Here is a 24,805-nt window from a genome sequence, read left to right as displayed (position 1 = left end):
GGTTGGGCCGTGCGGGGCCGGGCCGTGCGGGGTTGGCTGTGCGGGGCCGGGCCGTGAGGGGCCGGGCCGTGAGGGGCCGGGCTGTGCGGGGTTGGGCCGTGAGGGGCCGGGCTGTGCGGGGCCGGGCTGTGCGGGGCCGGGCCGTGAGGGGCCGGGCCGTGCGGGGCCGGGCCGTGCGGGGTTGGGCCGTGCGGGGCCGGGCCGTGCGGGGCCGGGCTGTGAGGGGCCGGGCTGCGATGGGAGCGTCCAGAGAGGAGCAGCAGCTGCCGGAGAGCAGCCGGGGACAGCGAGGCGGCCGCGGCCCCACTCCGGGCCCCGTCTCCGGCCTGCCCTGCCCCGCTCCGGGCCCCGGTCCCGGCCTGTCCTGCTCCGCTCCGGGCCCCGGTCCCGGCCTGTCCTGCCCCGCTCCGGGCCCCGGTCCCGGCCTGTCCCCGGCCTGCCCTGCCCGTGGGAGCTGGAGGGAGCCCGCAGGGTGGCACAGGCAGAAGAGCGCAGGACGCGTTTCGGGATGGGCATGGTTGGGGTTTTGTTTTGTTTCCACTCCTGCGCTGCGGTAGGAGCCGCAGAAAGGCGCTGCGGGCGTGGGCAGCTCCTCGGGCCGGCGCTGTCACCTCGGGCACCGGCCCCGAGAGCTGCGAGAGCTGCTCCCGTGTCACTGCACGAGCAGGTGGCATTTTGGTTTGCTTCTGCCTTGTTGCATATTTAGTTACTGCATGTTCTTAAAGTAATTTGACCAAAGATCTACGGAAAGAGTTACCGGTTGGCTCAACACATACCTCAAACAGTAAATCTTCTCAATCATCTGCCATTTGTTTGACAACTCTGCTTTTGGCAGTCCAGTGATATTGCTGATGTATTTCCAAGGCTTTAACTTGGAGTTTAAGACTCGTTGCCTGCTTTTTGCATAAAAGTTGTCCATTTTTACTTAGCTTTTTCCCTTTTGTTGTGGTATGTAGTACTTGAAGAACAGAGAACTTGGAAGAAGGATGTAGCTCTTGAAGAATAATTCCGTTCGATAAATAATTTTTTTCTATTCAAACAGTAAAGAATTTTGAGAGAAAACATGGCTAGTAGAGATTCTCACTTACTGTGAATGGAATAAAAGTTTTGTGTTCTGGCCTTTTATTTCAATACAGTTTCTTTGCAGTCCAAGAGCACAGCAAATCTTCTGGAGGTGAGAGGAAGGCAGTTTCCATGGCAGGGGAGCTGGGAGCAGGCTTTGCAGGGTAAGGCTGTCTTGGTCCCAGCTTTGATGGTGGCATCCATCCCCTCCCCAAGAGCAGAGGCTGCCGGTGCCCCGTGTGTCCCTGGCTGTCCCCAGGACCCTGCTGTGTGGCACTGGGTGCTGCAGACAGGGGCTGTGACTGTGCACAGGGAACATCTCCCGGCTGGGACAGGGCCACAGGAGCTCTCCAAGAGCGCAGGGTCGCTGGGTGCCCGTGGGCAGCAGCTCATCCCTGAGCAGTCTGTTCCCAGCACCGGCCTGCGGGCAGCCTCTCGCTGTGCGCGTTCTGGTTCGTGCTGCGGCCGGGGAACAGCGCTGGACACGTTGTGGAGCGTGTCTGCTGGGATCTAACCCTTCCCTTGTACCGCACAGGCATCCTGCCAGCCTTTATTCAGGCTGTGGGCAATGCTCAGCAGTGCTGCCGTGGGCAGGTCCCCAGCCCCTCGCTGCCCACTGCCCCCAGCTGCCAGGCTCTTCACAGGGGCTGAGGCTTCAGGCGCGTTTTGCGTAAAGGCTTGCCGAGCGTGGAGGATGTGGTGTATTTAACAGAACAGGAGGAGTGGTAAGGGAAAACATTGTTATCTGCTGAAGTAATTGAGGATCTGACATAAATAATACAGGAAATTATTTAAATTGAAGTTTCTAAAGCACCACATGGGGTCCTCTTTAGAAATTTGGGCACATAGTTCCCAAGTTTTGATTTTTAACAGAAAAAAAAAAAAGCCTAAGGAATGGAGCAGTCAGAAATACCATTTGCATTTGTGTGTGGTAGGGTGAAGGGCAGGGCCAGTTAGACATTGGTTAAGCAGAGCCTTCATGTTATTAACAGCTCTTTCCAGGTAATGCATGTGTGGAATTTGGTTTGTGTGACAAAATGTTTGATTTGGAACAGCTCTGGCTTTCAACAAAATATGTGAGATTGGAAAATATGAAAATAATTGCTTGAGAAATTATGAAATGCTGCTTAAGGTACTTGCTAATGTGTTTGTCTGAGACACTGAATTAATACTTAAATAAGATCAGTGTGACTGTAGAAAAATCAGGGGTATGGTGTTTACTGACAGGAATTAATGGGTTTATTAGTGTTTGAAATAATGTTTTAATGCAGCCTTTGTAGCCAAAAAGAGAGCAGTCCGTGAGGATGCTCACCCTGACTGTGAACATCCTATGGCAGTCGGGTTTCACTGCGCTGCTCACCTGCCATACCATGCAGAAAGGCCGGGACTGCAGCTGTTATTTCACAATGAAATAAAAACTAACGGGAGCAAAAGATGGAGTTGTGTTATGTCCCCTGACCATAGCTCAGGATATGGCTGCTGCTGTGAAGGACACTGAACATCCCAGTTTGCAAGGGAAGAGCGGTGAATGGTGCACGGCTCTGGTGTGATGCTGAGCTGAGCTGGAGGCTGCAGGCTGTGCTGCTAGAGTCTGATGATTTCGGCAGTGGAGCCATTGCCAGGGACACAAGGCAGTGACAAAGGCGCAGCAGACAGCTGTCATGCCTTCAGGAGCTGTTTGGAGCTTTGGACGCGAGTGTTGAAATGCCTCAGACACACGCTCACTGTTCTGTTACATTCAGCAATGTTTGCAGCATACAGACCCAAACTAGAACCCTCTGACACTGAGGAAGTGTTTCCACTTCGTTTTAGAGGGCTTTCCAAGTATCTATTGATCAGTGTTCCCTAACAGCACAGAAATAATGTGTCTAATTTAACTGGCCACATGGAAGAGTATAGAAAAAACATTAGTTATCCCTTGAAAGGCTTGGAACGTCGATAGGAGGACATAACATTAATGACTTTCCTATACACAAGCTTCAAAAATGGCTAAATGAGGAAGAAATTACAAATTTATTTTCCTATAATTTCAGCAGTTGTCTTGTTTTACTGCACCAGTAAAGCATTAAGCAATGAAATGTCAAACAAGGAGTATTTTCCTGATAATTTGTCTGACATGCAAAGTGTGAGAAACAAAAGGGGAAAAGGTAGGAATGTGGGGTTTAGTCATTTTGACAAATTTAGTGATTTTTGCTCATGAATTCTGGCTGAGACACTGCTGTCTCTGTCCAAACTGTTCCAAATATTGCTGTTTGCTGAGTGGCTCACTGTACAGGAATAGCTTTGTGTCTCAGTTCTGGCCTTTACATTTGAACACAGATTGCCATATTGGCAGTAATTTATTAACATAAATATGTGTAGCAAAACAAAAGAACTGATGGTAACAATTTTTTCAAATAAACAGGATAAATACCAGCTCTGTAGAGGTGGGTGACAGCAGTTGCAGTTGGGAAAGCTTGTTATCTGTTCTCTTTTTGTTGTGCATATCAAAGTACAGAGGAGTTTGGGGCTGGTTTCTTTCTAGTCCATCTTTTCCAGGCAAAGATGTTGTCGGAGAAAGATGTAAAATACGATTTCTGAATGAAGCAAACTGATGGTGAACATTGTTTTAGGAGTGATGGGCATTACTCCTGGAGTACCCACAGGCCCTGTGCAGGGTCCCTCCTGGGCAGGGGTGATGGGGGGCCAAGTGCTCCTGGCTGTTGGGGAGAGCAGGTTTGCCTGCGGTGTTTGGATGTGTGGCTGGTGGTCTTGCTGTCCTTCTGTCTGACTGTTCAGGTTGTGCATCTTTTGTCTTTTAGGTTTAGTGGAGAAGTGTTTCCATGTTGGTTTTATCCTAACATGGAAAAGGCTCCCACCTCTCACACAGAGGCATGTTTTTTACTGAAAGTTTTTACTGTACCAGGGTTCTGAGACATCCATGTTCTTTGTCCTCAAACTAGAAGGTTTCTCTTACAATGTTTTGTAATAAGCATAGGAAAAATTGTGCTACAAACAGGAGTTGGCATCTGTAAAGTAGATTCAGTTTCTTCCAAATAACAAGGTCAGTAAAAGAGCAAAGTTCTGTTTGGGACAGGAAAGGGCATCAGCTTGTCCAGGAGGGAACATCAAATGATATAAATGCCATGGAAGGTGTGAATCTGTCTCATACAGATGTTAGGACTGATCTTTAATGTCTGTGGAAGTCAGCAGATGTGCCAGTGGTGAGCTGGTCCATGTTGCTGGGAGCAGGCTGGCACAGCACGTCCCTGTGGGTACGGCTCCAGCCATGGAAGGGATGGGAAAAAGGGCTGCCCAGAAACTGGGCCAGAATTCACCCTCACATTAAAATTCATAGTTGATGGCTTGACTACTTAGAGTAGAGCAGTTTGGGGGGGTTGGACCACAGAGTACGGAATCGTGTAAGGGAAAGGAAGTCTGCATGGGTGGGTAATGTCTGAGAACGCTGGGGAAAAATGATCAGTAAATAGATATACCCTGGAGGGTAGAATAAGACATAGTAAATCATAACTTTAATCTAAAAATCCAATCAAACCAACACACACACACACAAATTCCAAAAACTCACAACAAAACACAAAACCATCTAACTCGTTTTGCAAGATTCTTTGTCTCTCTCAGCTAATTACAGTAATGGCTTACTAAACCCAGGCTCAGAAGGCTGCAGTTTTATTGTGTCTTGCATTCCTGAAAAGGTCTCCAAAAAAGATGGAGTATTTCTGTATTGACTCATTTCTTTGTGAAACAAAGAGCAGAGAGTGTAAATGTCTGCATTGGGACTCTTAGGCTGAACTAGAGCTGATCTCTGCACACACTCTGGGCCTTCCCATGCTGGGTGTGTTCTCCCTCCAGACTCGCCCTCTCCCAGGAGCAAGGACTCCTTTCTGGTGTCCCCTCCCTCCCTTTGGCTTCTGGGCAGGAGTGGGAGAGCATTTGCCTGTGGCCCAGAGGCCTCAGAGGTAAATGGGGAAGGAAGGGATGAAAATATAATTTGGACACTGCTGTTTTCTGTGGAAGTGTAAAACAGCCTCTTTGCTATAAATTCATATTGACTGCTAATTTCTCCATGTAGATGAGGGTTATTCTTCTGTATATGGAATGGACTTTTTTGATGGACAAAAACCAGTACCTCCAGTGGTCCTGAAAGAGTGAGAAAAATTTGAGTTAAAAAATTTAGAACACTTGGAAAATACAAACTTAAAAACACTTAGATGAACCAATGTTAAACCAGATGGTAAAACTGGAGACAGTCACTTTGCAATCATTTTTTAGGATTTCCAGTACATGACAGCTCTGCTTCATTTTTTTGCCTTTAACCATGAGCTAACTAAATACTGCCTGCATAGTGTTTCTAAGTCTTCTTCAGGGATGCAGTGGGTATTCACAGTAAAATGCTGCGTGTCTGTACTGGCTGAGCAGGAAGGATGTGTTCCTTAGCAGGGATGGTGAAGTGGAGAAGTCTGGGGAGCATTATCCAAGATATGTGTCTCCATCAAAGCATATCCAGTGATGGATATTTTTCAGGGGCCTTGGGCATGTCCTCAGTTTTCAGCCTTTCTCCCAGGTGAGAGATAGCAACTCACAAACTTGTTCCCTGCCAGGCTTCCAAATAGCCCCTGGGAGCAGCAGGATCCTAGGGCTAGTCTCAGTCAGATTTAGTGTTTGTTTTCTGATCTCCTAATACTAACATAAGAGTAAAAACTGTCATTTGTCAGTCTGGATCCCTTTGGTTTCTGTCTGACAGAGATCAACAAACCAAGAATTCTTACTGAGTTGCAAGATTTAATTGGGAAATTAGATGCTTTGCAGTGAAATCCAAGGACTGTTCCTTCTGAACTGTGTCACAAAAACACAGGTGACCAACCACACATTTGGGTTATTTGTCAGTCACTGCAGGTCTCCACTTGAATCTAGAAGGATTTAATGACTCGAATTTGGGAGTGGTTTCAGTCCCTCTCCATGCAGAAGAGGCGTATCGGGGCCGGCGTGCTTGGCTGCTGCGAGTGCAGTTGAATGCTGCGATAGAATGAAACCTCCCCACGAGTCCCAGGAAGTCTCCTTACCCTGACTTTGTAGTGCTGCTGTCAGTAAGCCAGAAGCTGCTGGCTTTCAGTTAATGTCATTACATAAAGCTGCTCCTTTAATATGACCTTTAGCTCGGATACATAATTTGGAGAAATAGTCCTGCATTTACTTTTCAGTTAGTATTCTGGAACACACCCCAGGAGGATGACTGCCATTTATCACTCTCTCAAGCACAGGACTTCATGAAGGCAATTTTTTAAAGAGTGTGAGCTATTAATTATGCTGAGAAAAGAATGTATTCCTTGGAGCAGCCCATCTTGCAGAGACATATTTCCTCCTTGTCTCTGCTGCTTGTTTTTTAAGAAACGGAGAGAAGAAATGTGAGATATCCTCATAAACGCTTCTTACTGGTAGATGCTTTTCCCATTTTGGTATCCCCCTAGTTTCAAGTAAGTTGTGCTTTAAGGAACTGATTACTGCACTAAATAACAGCTATGTTATCCTAACAGTTAAGTTATCCCATCACCAATGAGTTCCCAGGGCTGGACATCACCATTTTGTTACAAAATCACTTGGGGAGTCCAATTAGTGCTTGGGTTCGAGTTGTGGTTCTATGATCATGAGAGTACTTTGTCCAGAAAGCAGAGCCAGTCTGCAGCAGTTACCTGTGCAGTGCATGCATGCCCAGGTAGGCTTGAGTCTTCCAAGCTCTGCCAGCCACAAGTCCCACAGGCCTGTTCTCGTGCCATGCACATCCCATCCTTGACCTCTGTTTCACTGACCTGTGCACAGTAAACCCTGCAGTTAATGCTCTTCTCAGTATTTAGAAACACTCGTCCTTTTCCTGAAGAGCTGTGTTGGTGTTTGTGTAGCATCTGAGTCTCCTACCCTGGAAGGGTGATGCTGTTGTGGAAGGGAGGTTTGGAGCCCCAGTCTGTAAAAGGTGCCTTGGAGGCCGGTATGTCCTGGTGGAGGGCAGCCGGGCTCAGGGGTGGCTGTGGCTCCTGGAGCAGCAGCTGTCCTGCAGGGCAGATGTTGGGCGCTGGCTGTGGATGTCCTGCAGGACAGATGTTGGGCACTGGCTGTGGGTGCCCTGCAGGGCAGATGTTGGGCACTGGCTGTGGGTGTCCTGCAGGACAGATGTTGGGCGCTGGCTGTGGATGTCCTGCAGGGCAGATGTTGGGCGCTGGCTGTGGATGTCCTGCAGGGCAGATGTTGGGCGCTGGCTGTGGGTGCCCTGCAGGGCAGATGTTGGGCACTGGCTGTGGGTGTCCTGCAGGACAGATGTTGGGCGCTGGCTGTGGATGTCCTGCAGGGCAGATGTTGGGCGCTGGCTGTGGATGTCCTGCAGGGCAGATGTTGGGCGCTGGCTGTGGATGTCCTGCAGGGCAGATGTTGGGCACTGGCTGTGGGTGTCCTGCAGGACAGATGTTGGGCACTGGCTGTGGGTGCCCTGCAGGGCAGATGTTGGGCACTGGCTGTGGATGTCCTGCAGGGCAGATGTTGGGTGCTGGCTGTGGGTGCCCTGCAGGACAGATGTTGGACACTGGCTGTGGGTGCCCTGCAGGACAGATGTTGGACACTGGCTGTGGCTCCTGGAGCAGCAGCTGTCCTGCAGGGCAGTGCCCTCTGGCTCTGTGGCTCTCCCCAGCCCTGCAGCACCGATCGATTGAGCCACCAGAGCCCACGAGCAGCCCCTCGTGCCACAGGGATCCTCCCTCCTGCTTCCCCTGTGCGCTCCACTTCTTCCAGCCACCAGAACAATATTTTGAAATTTATGGAAAATTAATTATCGATTACAGATGTGCCCTGGTTCGAGGAAGGTAAAAACGAATGGATGCATTTACGATGAGGGACGTAATCTGCTTTGTGAAACTGATTGTCTTTCACTCTGCTCCTGCCCTCCCTCTCTTCTCCTTCTCCCTCATCCAGCCCCCTCCCCCTTCCCGTACACGGGTAAGAGACAGGCCTGATAAAGTGGGAGAAGCAAGATTGGTTTTCTAAGGGCACCAGGCCCTTCATGACCAGGTAAATCATGGGCTGTCTGGAGCTGGGGCTGGGTGATGACCTGCTCCCCGTGCCGCGGCACTGCACCCCCCTGCGGGACGTGATGATGTGCACCCGTGCGGCTGCGGGGGGCTGCAGTGAAGGTGAAACTGTCATATCGATCTTTTTAGCACTAAAATATGAGCCACTTTACTCCACTCCCCGATGCTGTGATGTGAAAAATAATAACTCGGATCCAAATTAAAAATATTGATCTCTGGAAGGTGTTGAAAGTAAATAAACACCTTCCGAAGTTTTCGGGTCAGCCAAGAAATGGTATTCAGCAATAAATGTGTCGGCATGTCAGAATCCAGGGTTCTTGATCTGTTTTTCCTTTCAAATTGATTTTTCATTACTTACTTCCTAAAAGTGTTGGAATTTGGTCCTCTACCGTTAAATCTCAGTGTTTGGGCAAATTATTTCTTTGGGGCTTATGAGGTGCTCCTAATCCACTCGGTCATTGATTGATTGATTTTTGACTCAATAAACTTGCATTACCCTTGCTTTATTTAAGGCTTCCATCATAATTTTTTGTACATTTAGGCTTGACTTTTTTATTTCCTTCTAACAGATGAGCTGACATTGGTCTATCAAACATGTGGGAAAACAATTGCCACAAGGTTAATTTTATTGCTAGCTCCATGCATTTTAAGTAGGTGCCAGGTATTTTCCACTCCAGGCTGATAAATTGCAGTTGAACCACTAAAGCATAAGAATGAACAGAAGCACTGTAACAACAACAATAGAAACCCCATAGAAATGCATCACAGAGCATAAGCATTAAATGGATTATTTTTGCTTCATTGGTTTAACTTCATTTTACATCCGAGCAGCAATAGGTGTGTGGCAGTGTAATGAGCTCTGCAGCAGGCCTGGCTCGGGCCCTGCAGCGCTGTGTACTCTGGGGTGGAGGTATTTTGGTCTTTCTGGTTAGTGGAAAGGATACACCTGCATTTTCAAAAAGTCATTTTCTCTTAAAATGCGGCCAGTTAAATTTTAGATTTCAAAATGTTCTTCTGAACAGGTTTATTGATGTTGCTGTTCTCTGGCAGCTGTTGCTGCAATGGCAGAGCACCAGCTCAGTCTTGAAAGGTGGCAGGAAAGAGCTGCAGTGGGCATGGGAGGGGCCTCTCCATGAGCAGAGAGAGGGGTTTGGTCAGTGTTAAAAAACACCCTTAAGCTGGTGGCTCTGTCTTGTGGAGCCTTCACTGCACCCCAGCTGTCCCCACCAATACCTTGATGTATTCCCATGGTTCCCATTTTGCAGTGTTCTTTTCCTGGATCCACATCCTGGATCATGTGTTTATTCTGTTTAATTTAAGAAGACATGATCAATTAAGAGGAATGTAACTGGATCTCTGTAAATTACTTATTGGGCTGATGGCAGTTTTGGTCGTTGTCCACTTCCCTCCATAGCTGCATTTCATCAGCCAGGTTATTCATCAGCCATTGTTAGCGTGCAGGAGTTGCATTAAAATTCCTGGGGTTCATAGTATTTATCTTTTATAAACCTGTATCTGTTTTTCTGGTATTCCCGTGACATGGCACATAAGTGTGCTCCCAGGGCTGTAGGGCTCACACACAGGTGAGGTGGGTACCAGCTCACAGGTGGGGCTCCCCGTGTCCTGGGAGATCTGGCAGTGTGTTTCATGTCCTTTCACATCACTTGTAGAGAGGGCAAAGGGGAAAAAAAAAAAGAAACTCGATTTTTTACTAATGTGAGTGTTGTAAATGCAGTTTGTAAACCTGATAATCTTCTCTTTGAGTGTGCTAAATAGCAAAGATCCTGTGTTTATTTTCAGGGACTTTTTTTGATTGTGGGTTAATGATATTCTTAAAAAGGTTTGTTCATAAAAGGTTCAGTTCAGTAATCAAAAAAATGGGAATGGAATAAGTCTATTTAAGAGTGTAGGCCAAGGAGCCAATAAAAGAGCAAAAACCCAGGGGTTCACATGCAGCGATGTGGAAAAGGAAAGCAAGAATTCCTACCAGTAACAGTCTTTAAATGTTGTCTCCCTCCTCCTTAGCTTTGCAGTCATTGTCGTGTGTGTTTGACAGCTGTGTCTAACACAGCAGCACTAAAACTTTTCTCCTTTCCTATTTAGGAATATTTCCAAGTGGAAAAGCAATATTAGATTCTGTTTTACTTTGCAAAATAAAGAGAGTCCAGTCTGCTATCTATTTGGGTATTTTTCTCTATTTTCAAAAATGGTTCTATTTCATTGGCAAAAAGGAGAACTTTGAACGTCCTGACACCTGATAATCCCAGAGCCAGGGTTAAGAGATCACATGGCAGGAGCATCCTCAGCTTCTGCAGCACTGTGGCAGAACCTTGGTCACCTCACATTGTCCTTAGCAACCTTCCCCTGGTTGTGATATTTAAAAAACAGAAGTCAGTTGTTTAGGTGCTGCTGGTTGTGTTTAGTTTGTCTGTTTCTGTTAAGATCAGTGTTATGCCCAGATTGTCTTTTAATTCAATCACTTGTCACTGGACTTTCCTAAAGAGTACAAACAGTTTGTAACTGACAGGCTGGCAAAGGGTTGACCAGGAGTATTGTGGTTGGGCCATATATCAGGGCAAAAGACAAATATGATTGATTGATGTCATGGCACCACGTGTGGGAAACAAATATTCCGCACAAAATCTGTAGGAGCAAACTGAAAATTTGTTAAGCTCTTAAAGAGCTTAAAGGCATGTTAGCATTTCCTGACAGGAGCCCACTGAAGCAGTGAGCAGAAGATGAAGGAGCCAGAGTCACAATGGCTGTGTCAGAACTCAGATTTGCAGTTGTGTTCGATATCCTGCCCTGCACAGGCACTCGTGTGTTGTGCTGGGACTGAGAGCAGGATGGCTCCTGGCACCTGCGAGCCTCTTCCCACCATGGGCTGAGATCCCCTGCAGCTGAACAACCTGTGCTCAGGGAATTCATCAATTCCTTTTCTCAAACTGCAGAAAAGTCCTAGTCATTTCTTACAAAATTCTGCTGTCCTTTGTGTGTTTGGATGGGTTCTGCTGAGGTGGCTGTACCCACAGTGTTTGGGTCTAACATGGCCATCTGCTGCCTCACCAAAAAGGGTTTGTTTGGGTTTACTTTGCCCAGGATGGGTACCTGATGGGAACAGCTTCTTGTGGAGCTGCCAGCAGAGTACAAAGACCCTCCATCACTCAGGTGAAGCCCTTCCCTACTGCAGCTGCTAAATGAACGAAATATGCATAGGAGGGATGAAGATCAAGTTAGATTGATAATCTCTTAAAGCACTTTGTTTTCCTTATCTTCTCACAGATTAATAAAAGCCTAGTAGAAAAAAATCAGCTCATACAAGATACAGTATTAAAAGAAAGAGGGGTTTTCAAACAGAACAGTGATGAGGATAAATAAATCTGATGGACTCCCAGTAATGTTTGGTTTGTTTCTACTGACCTGTGTTATTTCTTTAAAAGTCTGCCAGTGTAATTTGAAAAGCTAAGTGAGGTTGAACCCTTTTTCTATCTTCAGTGGGAAAGGTATGTTTAATAAATCTGAATGAATTTGTCACTTGGGGTAAATTTTACCTATGCTTCCTTCATTCTTCAGGCACTGAGATCAGTGATGATTATTAAGCTTTGCAAAGCCAACATGAGTCAACATGTGCATGATAAATGGAGCTATTATTGTACATAGGGAAACAATTAATGTGTTGCTCCACACGGTGTGATGTCCATTAACACGCCCCACCAGTAATGCAAGCCAGGAAAGCTGTGGTAACGTGTGCCCAGGTCTCAGGTGAGGTACAAGGGAAAATATTCTAATTGTTCAGGCACTAATTTGAAAGTTGCATCTTTCTGTCTGTCTGTCTGTCTGTCTGTCAGTCTGTCTTGGCAGCAGACAATGACCTCTGCTCTCAACAGTGGGGTTAGGCCACTGTGCTTGTGTGTATCCCTGGTGAACCATGCTCTCTGCCCTGGATGCTTGAGAAGTGCCTTGGTCAGTACTCTTAGTTAGTCCTTTTCAGTAGATACTCTGTGAATTCCACCAGCCAGCTGTAGAAATCAGATGTGGACTCATGTCTGGATTCATTTTTTGTGCTGTATAACCAGGGAAATATTTTGAGCTGTCAGTGCAGATACTTCATAAAATTGTTAGGGGTGGTAATTTCACTGTGGTATGAAAAGAGTGTTACTTCATACTTCCTATTTTAATTTTTAAAACCCTCCAAAAGATGTCTGCTTAATTTCCTCTTTCAAGTTTCTTGAAGAAGAGTAACCCCTGCCCAGCTCATGCATGCTATGGCAGCAGCCAAGGCCTGTCGCTGCTGGGAGAAGGGAGAGGGTCTTGAAGGTGTTGAAGGTTTGAAGGTGTTGGGGGATCCCAGAGCAGCAGTGGCCTCACTCCCTTGATGTGCTTTCTGGTCATTTCTTTAAAGATAGCAGTTTGGTTCTGTTTCAGTGGAGAAGCTTTATACTTCAAAGATTTAATTATCAGAGCAAAATGCAATTAACTCACAGTAGCATTCCTGTAGCCTCCCCGTTTTGGATCTGCAGCTGTTCCTGCAGGAGAAAGATTTTTTTCGTTACATCAAATGGCACTTGGGACTCGGGTTTGGAGTCTGCCATGGCAGCAGTTGCTGTGTGTGAGTGGTGAGTGAGGAACACCGAGCCTACTGCACACCGCTCCATCATTGCACTTCATTTTCATTTCAGAACTGTGTTTGTGCTAGAGTTAGCAAATTTAATTAAAAAAACTTAAGCTTGTTTTTAAAGCGCAGTTCTTTATTTCTTTCCATTTGCTTCATCATTGTGAAAAATTTTTAAAAGGCTTTGGTTACCCTTTCAGGGTTCTTTGTTAGTTCATCTAAGGAAATCTGTGGGTTGATAGATTTTCTGATTAAATACTTGAGACACAGTAGATGTTTTAATTGTCCTGAGATCCATTTTTCTTGAGAGTCTGTGGCAATGTGCAGTCTGCTTTTTAGAAACACTGATTGATGAATTCTGCCGTAATTTAAACTAAAAGTTAATAAGACAGGCCTACATGGATCTGATGCAAGTTATTAGACCTGTAAGGCACTTTAATATATGCCATTTATTATTCAAAGAAGTGAAAGCCAAAAATGTTTCATGTGCACTAATAAAAATTCAATATAATTATTTCAGAGAACTTCGGGAAATGCAAACGGTCAGATAAACTGAATTTATTAAACAATATCCAGTGACAAGAATGCTGATGTACCTCTCAGGCTGGTGGTACCTTTGCAGTAGGAGTACGATGCTGTTGAAACTTCCTTTGCATAAGAGGTTTTTGACTTTTCCTTACCATGGAGTTAAAACCATGACATTCAGGGTTTCACTTTTGCTCTCTGCTTCAAAATATCAAATGTTGATAGCTCTGTCCAGTGTTTTGCCTAAATTGCTGTGGATTTCTGTGTCCTGAGGTTAAAGATGAGCTCAGGTAACAATTGCTCGACTGCACTTCCCACTGGTCAGGCCTGAAATCCAAACCCACTCCTATGGCTGTCTCATAAAGTTTAGGGTTTTCTGCTATTAAAATCTTCCTTTGAAATAATAAATGACTGCATGCTGTCAAGGTAGGGTCTGGAAAGGCCAGCATGTAGAATGGGCTGAGATTTCATCTGAGTGTAGTTGAGTTTTATAGATCTATTTATGAGATCCAATACTGTAATGATGTAATTTTACTTGTCTAATAAATGTAGCTGTACAACGAAGGATAGCAAACATTTCCATTGTGACCAAAATCCTTTAAACTGCAGCCACTTTGATCTTAGAGCTCATGCTATTTAATAAATGCTGGCCATTCTTCTAACAATCACAATTATTTAAAGGGTTTTCAAAAGGGATAGAGCAAATCAAATAAAACAATTACTGTTGTATCTCATTCTGAAGTTAAGTGTATTTTTTATGTGAGTCTTGTTTAGTGTCTCCTCCCAGTTTTCATCCATTATCACAATAATTGAGTTTGTAGCTGGAATTAAATTTATCAAATTGTGTTATCCTCTTTTGAAATTGGATAGGTATCCTGGCAGTGGGAGCTAGAAGTTAATCTGCTTTGCTAAAGCCTCCAGTGGCACAGCGGCAACAGGATTGAGAAGGCTCAAACATTTTCCTGTCACCCTGGACACGATGTAATTTCTCCTCAATCCCTTGTGCAAATAATGACATTTGAATCGAGCATTAACAGGCTTAATTACTTTAAAATTGTCATTTTAATTTACACTGATATAGTATTGATCATACAAGCAGAGATTAAGCTGTTCACTGGAGCAGATGATGGGGAATTAAACATTAAAGGGTCCTCGTGGGGCTGAGAGGCCGCCCAGAGAGTGCCAGGAGAGGAATGATATTTCTCTGTAATGAACTGGCGGCATGCAGGGACATGAATCTTTGGCCTACTGGAAAAAGGGAAATAATGGGGTTTGGGAAGCATTTGCAGGTTATTCATTCGCTGCCATGCACCAATTCTCCAGTGATTCATCCACCTCACCAACATTTATTTATCTAGCAAATTCAGGAGCTCTGACCTTTCTGCTAAGTACATTTAACATAAGACAGAGTGGAATATTTCAGGTGTAACTTTTTACAAATATTAGTTATTGTTTCTTATTTCTGACTAATATTAAACAGAGTTATTTAATCTGCCATCCATACTTGCACCCATTTGTGTGACTCATGATGAGCAGACGGACTTCATAAAGAGATCCAGGTATTGTGGGACTCGATGAGGTCCTCAAAGTCCTTGACCTCATTTAGTTACAGTCTGATTTTCTTCTTTGGCAAACCTGAATTAAAGTTAATTTAAGGCAAGCTGACATGAGTTTACATGGGTGATTATATAGCGTATAATAGCCAAAATGATGACTAATCCTTGTAAAACCTCCAACCTAAAAATGTCACCACTCTGGTAGGGAGCATGCTTTAAAAGACCAGACAGATAGATATGGAATATTTTAAGGCTAAAAATTTCATTTCAGTGATTTGGATTTGTATAATAATTTATTGAAATTTTGCTAGGAAAAAATTACTGCTATTTTAATAATTTACAGTTTAAAAATTCAAAATTAAATGTGGATACTAAATTGCACAAAACTGATCTTGTGTTTTTATACAAAGCGGCAAAGTTATTTTTTTCCCTGTCCTGAGCTAGTGGGCTATTTTTCCTTATGCCTTACATTTAATTTTTATCAGGGAAAACCATAACCAGTACTGTAACTATACAGGATACTAGGTGAGTCAGGGAACTTGCAGTCATTGCAATTCAAAATCAAGTGTCTTCTTTCTGAAAATGGACATTTTTCTTACTGAAGAGAACAGGAGGGACAGATCACCCCCACTGACTCTAGGTGTTAATTTTTTTCATGTGGTAAATATGTAAATTCCCAAGGAAGCCCATAGAAGTCAATAGCATCTGTGGACTAATTAGTGTAGCTTCCTTAGGAGCCCATTTTCCTTGCATGTTACCAAGGGATTGCTCCTTAAAAGTGAGGAAGGTGATGCAATGTGGGAAGTTGAATTTTCTTACGGCTTACATTTTTTTTGCTTTCACTGGAAAATGCTTTGAATAAAACTGTAATCTGTTGCTAGACAGAAAAAGGCATGGGGTTAGTGTTCTGAGACATAGCAATGATTTGTGCTTGCTTTTTTAAAAAACAACTTCCTTTTGAAAACTAAGGAAATTTTTGTTTATCTACTTTTCTTGTCCAAAAGGATGTTTTGATTGGGATTTGGGGGAAGATCTTTGGGTTTGGGGTTATTTTAATTACGGGCTTAGGAACACACTTGGGTGCCCTCAGTTCTCTGTGGGTACAGCTGATTTTTTCAGTTTAGTAGTTTTTGCTTAAATATGTTGCTGTTTTCCCTGAAGACTGACCTGCTGAATCCTGTGCAAGTGAGGAAGGTGCTGTGGTGAATGCAGCGAGGCTGGGGCGCTCAGGCTGAGAGCAGGAAAAGGCAGTTGGAAAGGAAGGGCAGCTGTGGCCGAGGTGGAGCAGGGGATGTGCAGGCACAGAGCTGCACCAGGGCCAGGGCCAGGCGCTCGCTCCCTCTGGGGTGTCCCTGTGTCTGGGTGTCCCTGTGTCCCACTATCCCTGTGTCCCTGTGTCCAGGTGTCCCTGTGTCTGGGTGTCCCTGTGTCCCTCTGTCCCTGTGTCCGTGTCCCTGTGTCCTCGTGTCCCTGTGTCCCTCTGTCCCAGTGTCCGGGTGTCCCTGTGTCCGGGTGTCCCAGTGTCTGTGTCCCTCTGTCCCCATGTCCCCGTGTCCCCGTGTCCGTGTCCCGCGCCACTGCCGGGCCGGTGCCGGTGGCTCAGCGGAGCCGCTGCTCCTGTGCTGGTGGTTCCAGTCCATCCCCAGTTCTTTGCTGGCCAATGGATCGCTGCAGACACTGCCACAGACATCCCAAATACAATTAAATGGCACAACGCTCTATTTGTCTAAACAAGACAAAGCATGGAATGGGTTCATTTGACTTGAAACATGTAATTAGCATAACCCTTCTGGATGCTTGTTTTATCATTTGCAATATAGTAAATGATTGATTATTGTACTGTACCTTTTGAATGTCATTAACAGAATTGTTTTGTCCGCTTGATTAATATGTTGCCTCAACCTCAGAATAATCAGATTAAACGAGGTTACCTTGTTCCTTCTGACTTGGAACATTTCTATTTCCATGCACCATCTTCTCACAAAGGTCCCACTTAGATTGTCTTCAGTGCATTTTGTTAACTCTGGTGTTTCAGGATACATCCAGCTGGGAATCTCCTGATGTATGGAACGGGTGTTACTATAAAAAATATTTTATAAGTTAGTTAACTACTATCTTCTAAATTCAGGCAGTAGGGGCAGGTGGAATTGGGGTGTTTGCACTACAGTGACAAATCAAGCATCTGGTGTCCGTACATGTTTAGATCTTTCAGATATTTCAGGCATTATTTCACATCAGGGATCTCCAATTTTGAATGTGTGAGCCGTAAGACATTAACTGTTTGTTTTATTTTTTGTCCTCTTTTCTAAACCAAACTGAATTACACAAAAGCCTGAGCCTTGTTCTTTGTAAGAGTCAGTATTGCTGGTTTTCAGCTGTGTGATAAATCGCATTTGTGATCCATAAACTCTTGGCTGCATTAAATTGCTGACATCCCAGCAGCTGAACAGCTTTCGCTGCAGTGATGTTATCTGATCTCAGATTAAGGAATGTTTCTTTTCATTGAATACACATACTTTAACATATTTAGGCGTGCAGGCTGTTTATCAGATCTGAGTCCCGAACCCAGGAGAAGTGGAAGTGGTTGAGGATAGGGCCAGTTGCTGCACAGCAGAGGCCAGGCTGTGGATCGGCCGTGTGCCTGCTGCTCGTGCTGGAAGCAGCTGCATCCCCTGGGCTGGGCAGAGCCAGGGACACAGAGCCTGACCCGGGAGTGGCCGGCCCCTCTGTGCGTGGAGATGCTGTGCACTGTGTGTACAGGGTGTGCACACAGATACGTGCATTGGGAAATGTAAAAACACATGAAGATTCAAACGCCTTGACAACAAAACGTGAATGAAGCATAAACTTATGCTCCAGGATTAAGATTTAAGTTTCTGTCTATCTGGGTCAATGTTGGAGGTTACTAAGTGTTTGAGTCATTGAACTTTAAGACTGCATTCATCACAGCTTCCTAGACTAATATAAATTTCTTCCCATTAAGTCAATAAGCGTGGTTACATCAGACAGCAGTTCTGTCTAGAAACTAAGATTAATGTCCATCATAAAAGTGACATGAAGAGACAACTTGTTTGATTTATACAGACTATTTTTATCTTCTCAGTTTTAAAATAAAATTCGAGTTAATGCTTCTATTTATATAGAGGTTTTCTTTCTCACTTCCACTATTACATTCCTTTCTGATGGTGGCTACTCAGTAATCCAGCTGTGAGCCTGTAGGATAAAAAGCCTTTCTTGTGGGTGTGCTAACAACAAAACTGACTGATACCTTGCACTCCTTCGAAAGAGCCCCTTTTTTTCGGCCTTTTAATTAATCTGTTTCCTGTAAGAAAGCATATTCCAGTTGAAAAGTAGAATTTTGTTTCCATTCAGTTGTGCTCAAGCTGATGTGTAAAAGCTCAGTAACCCTGGTAGTGAAGCAGCTCAGGGTGGCTCCGGAGCTGAGCTGTAATTCCTGGCTGGATGAGCCATTCCTCCCTCTTCTGGCCTGTCAAAGCTGGATCCGAGCTGGGCAGATACGGGCACTTCTGTCCCAGTGCCCTGCTCATCTCCAGGCTCCCAGCAGATCAGGAGTGAGCCAGCATTTGCTTTCACAAACTGTTTGTGTGATGTCTGTCGTACAGGAGCAGCCTCCCAGAAAGAGTTCCCTGCGTGTTACAGGTGTCCTGTTCTGTGTTCTGGCTGCAGAATCACTGGAGTTTTTTTCCTAGCATGATGGAGATTTTTTGGGGTTGCCACAGTGAGAAGATGCCTTTGCTGAGGACCCAGCCTTTGCTTGTCCCTGCTTCTCACAGCTGGTGCTCTGGGACTTGTCAGAGCTCCCCGCAGTGAGGCAAGGAGGAGGCAGTGGAAACAGGTCATGGCAAACCTTTCATTCAGATTTTGTAGGATGTTGGGGCAAAAGAGCATTAAGGAGTCCTGCTTGCTGTATTAGGAGTCAGAGAGTGACAGTTTGTTGTTTGTTTTTGAGTGATCTGGTTGGATTGCCAGAACTTTCAGAGAATAATGTTCTAGTCTGCCATCAGAGCAGTGGAACCTGCCTGTCTGTAACAAACTTGGAGAGTACTAAATCGTAATTTGTCAAGAATGAGTTCATTTAAAATATTGCCATCTTAAAGCATCCCAGCACATGAACTGGGTATTTGTTCAAGTTGAGATGCAGGCATGGCTGGTTTGGGGGCACAGGGTGTGTCAGCTTTGCTTGGAGCTTTAAATCCGGGCTCTGCGCTGTCCAGGAGTTTGCAGTGGTGGTCCCAGCAGTTCCTCTAATGCTAAAAATCAAAGCCCAAGCAAAGTAATTATGAATGTATAAAATGTAAGGTATTATTGAAATTTTAAAAATCAATTAAAGCTTTTTTGTGATTATCCACAGACATTACATGCTCTCATTGAATGGCAGTAGGTAATTTGTAAACTGGTTAGGTTCATTGTTGGCCATCTCTTGGAATTGATTGTCCTTTAATTAACTTATCTCTATCATGCATGTAATGTGATTCCCAGTAAAAATTACAGGATTTTAATTGAAATTGAAAAGTTCTGAAATGTGGAAATATAAATAATGTGCATTATATATGTACATACTCCAACTTGCATGGACGTTCTGAAGAGACTTCAATAACAAGGCAGGTTTTCCATGTGACTTAATTATCAGTAGACTTAACTGAGTATTTAGATTAGAAGAGTATAATCTGGTTTATTTCTTGAAGAAGTGCTTTACATTTTTATGTCCTTATTGATTTGCCAATACCATTTAATGAGTTTCAGTTCACAAAAGTTACATTAGCTGAAATACATCTTTGGGATTGGTCCATGTAGCTTTATTTTGGAAATGCAACCACTTGAAGAAAATGCTGAACATAATTTAAAGTTAATTACAATAAAATATTGCTCTGAAGTGTACATGAAGAAATGCAAAATGGCAGCATGCATTCAGTTATTCTGCATAATCCAGCTTTTCTGTATAGTTCCAGGGAAATTAATTTCTTGACAGTAATCCTGATGTTTTCTTACATTTGCTAAATCAAATATGCTGCCCATGTTTTCATTTACACTTTTATTTTTAGTTTGCATACACTGAATTTATTTTTAAGATTCTTCATAACTCAGTTCTCAGTATTTTTACTAAGCCCTGACAGAGTAAGCTTACATTGTTCTACTATTGCTGCCTTGCTTTCTATCACTATTCCTTTATGGAATCAGCTGGTGCAAAGGGCACAAGGGCTTAAAATACTTAATCACATAAATCACATTGCCCTTCATTTCAGTGAAGTGAAACCTGTTAGGAAATACCAGGTTTGGCTCCTTGTTAGCAATAATAATAATAATTTTCAAAAGCATATAATCTGCATCCCTGTCTGTGTGTGCAGCATCCAGGGCAGGGCAGTGCAGTCCCTGCTCCGGGTCAGTTCTGTTTGCTCCTTCAGTCCAGTGACACGTCCAAGGGTTAACACTGAGTCTCCGTATTAACAGCATCAAATAAAAGACAAAGAAAAGCTGGGAGAGACACTTTCTGGTTTTTACTGTAAAATATTTTGTATTAAATTGGAAAAAGTCAGTAGAGATTGCTTTTCAAATATGGCCAATTCTCATGGTATTTGTCACTCAGTTCGTAGTGATGGTGATATGAGTAGGCACTGAAAACCTCAGGTTTTGGTAGCGTTTTCAGAGTTCCAGGCTTCTTCTGCACATTGCACAGAAGGCAGAGAGCCTTGGGGAGGTGTTGTGAAGGGGTCCCAAGCGCATTGTCCCCGGCACACCGTGTGTGAAGGCTCTGCAGTGTCCCTGTGTGTCAGGCCCTGCTGCCGCTGTCCCGGCTCGGGGCCTCGGGGTGTCCCACGGGGCCTGGAGCGGGAGGCCGCGGCTGCCGGCTCCGGGCCAGCACATCCCCGAGCCGGGCTGCAGCTGGCCCCGGGGAGCCGTGCGGGGCCACCCTGCTGTGGCTGTGTCCCATCCTGCTGTGGCTGTGTCCCCTGGGCCGTGTGGGGCCACCCCGCTGTGGCTGTGTCCCACCCCGCTGTGGCTGTGTCCCCAGGGCCACCCCGCTGTGGCTGTGTCCCCAGGGCCGCACAGCCAGACCCGCCTCACGGCAGGGACACAGCCACCCAGCGCTCCCAGCTCCGGCACTGCCATCTGGGCAGGGATCGCAGGGCCCCAGAACCGTCTGGGCACCATCCCCTTCCAACCCCTGCCACTGGCAGGACACTACAGAGTGCTCAGAGCAAGGGCTGAGCTGGGACAGACTCGGTGTCCCCAGGGACATCAGCCTCGGGAGGCACCTTCCTTCTGAACGTGGACAAGCGTGTACTGAAACAGGAGTGTGTGCAGGGCAGCGTGCTCAGGGGCTCTACTCAGCCTCACGGTTGAGTAGAATAATAACCATGTACAAAAATTAGAGAAGAGTAGAGTAGAGTAGAGTAGAAAAAACTAGTAACCTTGTGGTTATATTTTCTCCGTGGCATGCAGGCTTTGTGCTGGATTCTGGCTTTGGCTCACGATGGTCAGTGCTGTCACCAGCAGCATTCCTGGACAGCAAGCTTGCTGCTGTAGCGACTGGATTTGCGTTACACTTCTGGCTGTGTGGCTGCCCAGGAAGTTGCAGAAGTACCAAGTCAGTGTAGCTAAGACAAAGGCACCAAAGGTGCTAGAATTATTAATAATCCCAGTTTCTCCAGCAGATTGCCACAGCATTGTGTTTTCCTTCTTCATCTGTGCAAGAACGAGAAATGATGATTTCAGTGTCCTCAAGGTTGATGCCCTTGCAAGAAGCTGTTCTGTGCCTCAAACCTGTGACCCTCTTTTGAGGCTGCCTTGTTCTTCTGCAGTTCATCTTTGTTATGTTAATTTAAAAATTTAACAGGTTTATTAATCCTGCAAGAATTTATTACAGTCAAACATGAGATATTATTAAGTTGCTATTGTACAGAGCATTTACCTTCGCTGTTGGAATGACTTGTCCTCTACATTGGCAGACACAGAAACATTCATTTTGTTTCCTAATTAGGAGAGCTGCAATCAGGAACCATGACAGGGTTCAGCTCCTCGGTGTACAGCATGCCAGGTTCCATAGTGCAGGCTTTATAAAATTCTCTTTAATTCAAGAACAGAATATCATTAACTTTGTAAGTGGATGAATACAATGGACAAGCAATTTAATTAACTTCTAACATTGGATGTTGGACAGGAGACAAAATGAAATTATGCACATATTTCTTATGCAGGCAGTCAACCTTGAAAGGGGCTTGATTGTGATGGGTCAGACAAGGGGACAGCTTTGTCCAATTATTTGATGTTTAGTCCTAGAATATGAAATTTGAAATTTGGTACTTTGTAAATCAATCATCTCTTATTTTGAGGCAGCTACAAAGGTTCTCTGAGATACAAAACAACCACCAGTGACTGTGGCACGCTAAATACAACCTTTTACCACATGGTACTTTCCTATTTGTAGATGACCTGTATAATGCTAAATGAAATGGGCATTAATGTCTCCTCATCAAATTGAATTTGTCATCTTGAGTGTATTATGTAAGAATATATCAATGAATTACTGTATTGATTTAAAGTTTTCAAAATTAAGATTATTTAGCATCAAGTCAGTGTAGTAGGAATCACACAGCTTACCATTTTTCCCCAAAACAAAGTGTTTGGTTTTTTTTTCACTAGAAGAAAGCTGTGGTAAAGCCCTGAACATCTGTCAGTCTTTCCATCTGCTCAGAATCCGTGCAGGTTGGGTCCCAGTTCCAGCAGCACTGCCGAGGGCAGACCCTGTCCCGTGCACAGCAGGATGGGGTTTTACTGATGCTGCTCTTCCTGCCAGCTGGCCCCAACTCCAAATAGAAATGTGAAACAGCATGTACAATACAGATGAAAAATAATACTCTGCGCCTGCATATTACCTTCTGCAACTTGAGATTGAAGCCCTGTTTTTTGAAATTCAAAAAGTTGCCACTATCCGCATGATAAATCTGGATCTTTGGATAATTTTTTGAGCTTGTCAAGAATTTGTAACTTCCTGGGGAATATTTTTTGCTCTCCATGAGGTTCGACACTGAAATAACCGTGATCATTTACCTGTGTATCTTTTGAGAACTTATGCTTATCCTCTACTCACAGCTCAACTGTGCTCACAGTTAGAAATTAGACTTTCCTCCTGTCCCTTCCCATCCTGAGGAGCTGGTGAATATTCTGAGCATGGCAGGGGGTTTGGCACTGGTTTGGAAGCCCTCGGAGCATCCTCAGCAGAGGTCTTGGCTGTCTGAGCACACTCACCCATCCGGCAAGTTCAAATGGCCGGGGCTGAATGCAGAGCACGGCCCTGGGCTGCAGCTCGGAATCCTGAATTGCAGCAGCCTCCTGTCTGCACTGGTGCAGAGCCAAGCTGGGCGCCTCTTAGCCTGATTGGGGCCTCCAGAGTGCTTGAGTAATAGAAATATTAAATAACAACGTGATTAATGACTTTGTGAAGGCTCTACTTTGCGTTCAGGAATATTGATAAGTGGCGCTTTTTATAAGTGCTCAGCACACATACACTTCCTTTAGCTTGGGTTGGTTCCTTGGTCTGTCGCTAATCTCGGTTTTCAGAAAAGGAACCTCTGTCTGATATTTTTTAATTTAATTGATTTGTAATTAAAATATGAAATCTTTTGGTGATATACGTCAGTGTCAAAAGTGGCATTAAATATTCTTTGTCCATTTATTAGGTTACGTATAGGTTATTCATTTACTCACTGGACGTGGTTTTTTATGTTTATATAAAGCTCAGAGGTTTTGTTTGTTAATTTTTCTCTTCTTAAATTATCTCCCAAATAATGATTTTAAATTGAATATGACTTTCATTTGCTGTAACAAAATTATTAAGAGAATGTGATAAGCGTGGATTATGTTAGCTGAAGATCCTTCATTTTTCTGTTAGTCTTCAGAATAGGAAAATGAAAGCTCCTGGGGCTATGTTTTTGTTCCAGAAAATGCACCATGCTGGTTGCTGTTAGCAGAGACCTCTCTGAGGTATCTGTAATGACCAGGACTGCAAGCAAGTTTTTTTTTTTATGATCTCTTAAGTAAGCATTTAATTGACTTGAGATTTAGATGTCTTAGAATTTTTAAAATAGTTACTCTAGTCTGTCATGTAGACAAGTGTCAGCCTTGAAAGAAACCTAAACAGATAAACCCATCTGAATATACCAAAATCTTGTGAATGAGTCTAGAAATAAACAGTACAAGATATAAAGCTATGTGTGAACACTTACGGATCAATTGTTTCCTCAATTACGTTTAATTCAAGTATTATAAAAGTAAACCAAAAGTTTAGAATTTATGTTTTTAATCATTTGTATTTTTTAACTGGTAAATTTGTAGTGATTACAGTGTTGATGATTCACTGTTATTGGTCTCACACTTGAAAGGGCTGCTCTAAAGAGGGAAGAGTATGGAAGCAGTGCTAGGTGTTACAGGTATATCTGCTGATGCTCAATGGCAGCTGCACAGCAAAGACTGGCATTAAAATGGGTTAAGGATGTCTGGAAACCACTGTGAGTGTTCTGACAGCTCACTGAAGCCGGGAGCATGGCAGTATGAGGTGATTCACCTGGCACAGAGCAGTCTGAGGCAGATGTGCCGCTGGAAGAGGAGGCCTGAAAAATTGGCTGGTCCATGAAATAAATGGATTACAAATAAATCAGAATTTTTTAAGGCAGAAGAACTTCTAAAGACAAAACCAGTATGTGGAAATTATTTTAGAAATGGATCTAATGGTATGGATCAAATACAATTATAATCAAGAAATTCCCAGGATTTAGGGACTCCTAGAGCTCATCACCCTTTTTTATCCCCACCAGCTGCATCCGCTGTTTCCAGAAATCTCTAATGCTCAAACAAAATTGACTTAACTGGGAAGTAGACACCGGAGATACTGCTAAGATGCAGCTGCAGGTGGCTTCTTCACAACATGGGTATTACAAATAAAACATAGGTATTGTTTA

The 24,805-nt window shown here is 44.3% G+C and overlaps 2 protein-coding genes across 7 annotated transcripts in view; one reads left to right on the top strand and one right to left on the bottom strand.

Moving 5' to 3' along the window:
* Positions 1 to 24,805, top strand: part of INPP5A (inositol polyphosphate-5-phosphatase A) — a 178,913-nt gene that overhangs the window by 59,341 nt on the left and 94,767 nt on the right. The gene's annotated exons all lie outside the window — the stretch shown is intronic.
* LOC147651797 (uncharacterized) lies at positions 4,553 to 21,042 on the bottom strand. Of its 3 annotated transcripts, XM_086899513.1 has the most exons (6): positions 20,908 to 21,042; positions 18,097 to 19,099; positions 16,760 to 16,885; positions 12,618 to 12,661; positions 6,753 to 6,869; positions 4,553 to 5,202 (listed from the first exon to the last, which is right to left on the bottom strand). In XM_086899513.1, exons 3-6 carry the CDS (start codon positions 16,800 to 16,802, stop codon positions 5,098 to 5,100), a joined length of 309 nt encoding a protein of 102 aa, XP_086755639.1. In that variant the 5' UTR covers positions 16,803 to 16,885; positions 18,097 to 19,099; positions 20,908 to 21,042; the 3' UTR covers positions 4,553 to 5,097. The 3 variants fall into 3 exon arrangements, 2 of the variants coding, with proteins under 2 accessions (XP_086755639.1, XP_086755638.1); XM_086899512.1 differs by lacking the exon at positions 20,908 to 21,042 and having other exon boundaries at positions 18,097 to 20,843; XR_015289744.1 differs by lacking the exons at positions 4,553 to 5,202; positions 6,753 to 6,869; positions 20,908 to 21,042 and having other exon boundaries at positions 8,623 to 12,661; positions 16,760 to 16,907; positions 18,097 to 20,868.

Source organism: Cyanistes caeruleus, chromosome 8 (genome assembly GCF_971803275.1).
Source record: "Cyanistes caeruleus chromosome 8, bCyaCae1.hap1.1, whole genome shotgun sequence".
In the NCBI taxonomy this organism is placed as follows: domain Eukaryota; kingdom Metazoa; phylum Chordata; class Aves; order Passeriformes; family Paridae; genus Cyanistes; species Cyanistes caeruleus.
Note: the sequence above shows the minus strand (reverse complement) of the source record. Positions and strands in the feature narration are given on the sequence as shown.

What these genes read in the sequence shown, in the direction of transcription:
- LOC147651797 (XM_086899513.1), bottom strand. Translation starts at nt 16,802, where the DNA reads ATGGTGCATGGAAATAGAAATGTTCCAAGTCAGAAGGAACAAG. An exon ending in TCCAAGTCAGAAGGAACAAG is followed by an intron (nt 12,662 to 16,759) that starts GTAACCTCGTTT and finishes TTTCTCCTGCAG; the next exon opens with GAACAGCTGCAGATCCAAAA. An exon ending in GAGGCTACAGGAATGCTACT is followed by an intron (nt 6,870 to 12,617) that starts GTGAGTTAATTG and finishes TACTGTGCACAG; the next exon opens with GTCAGTGAAACAGAGGTCAA.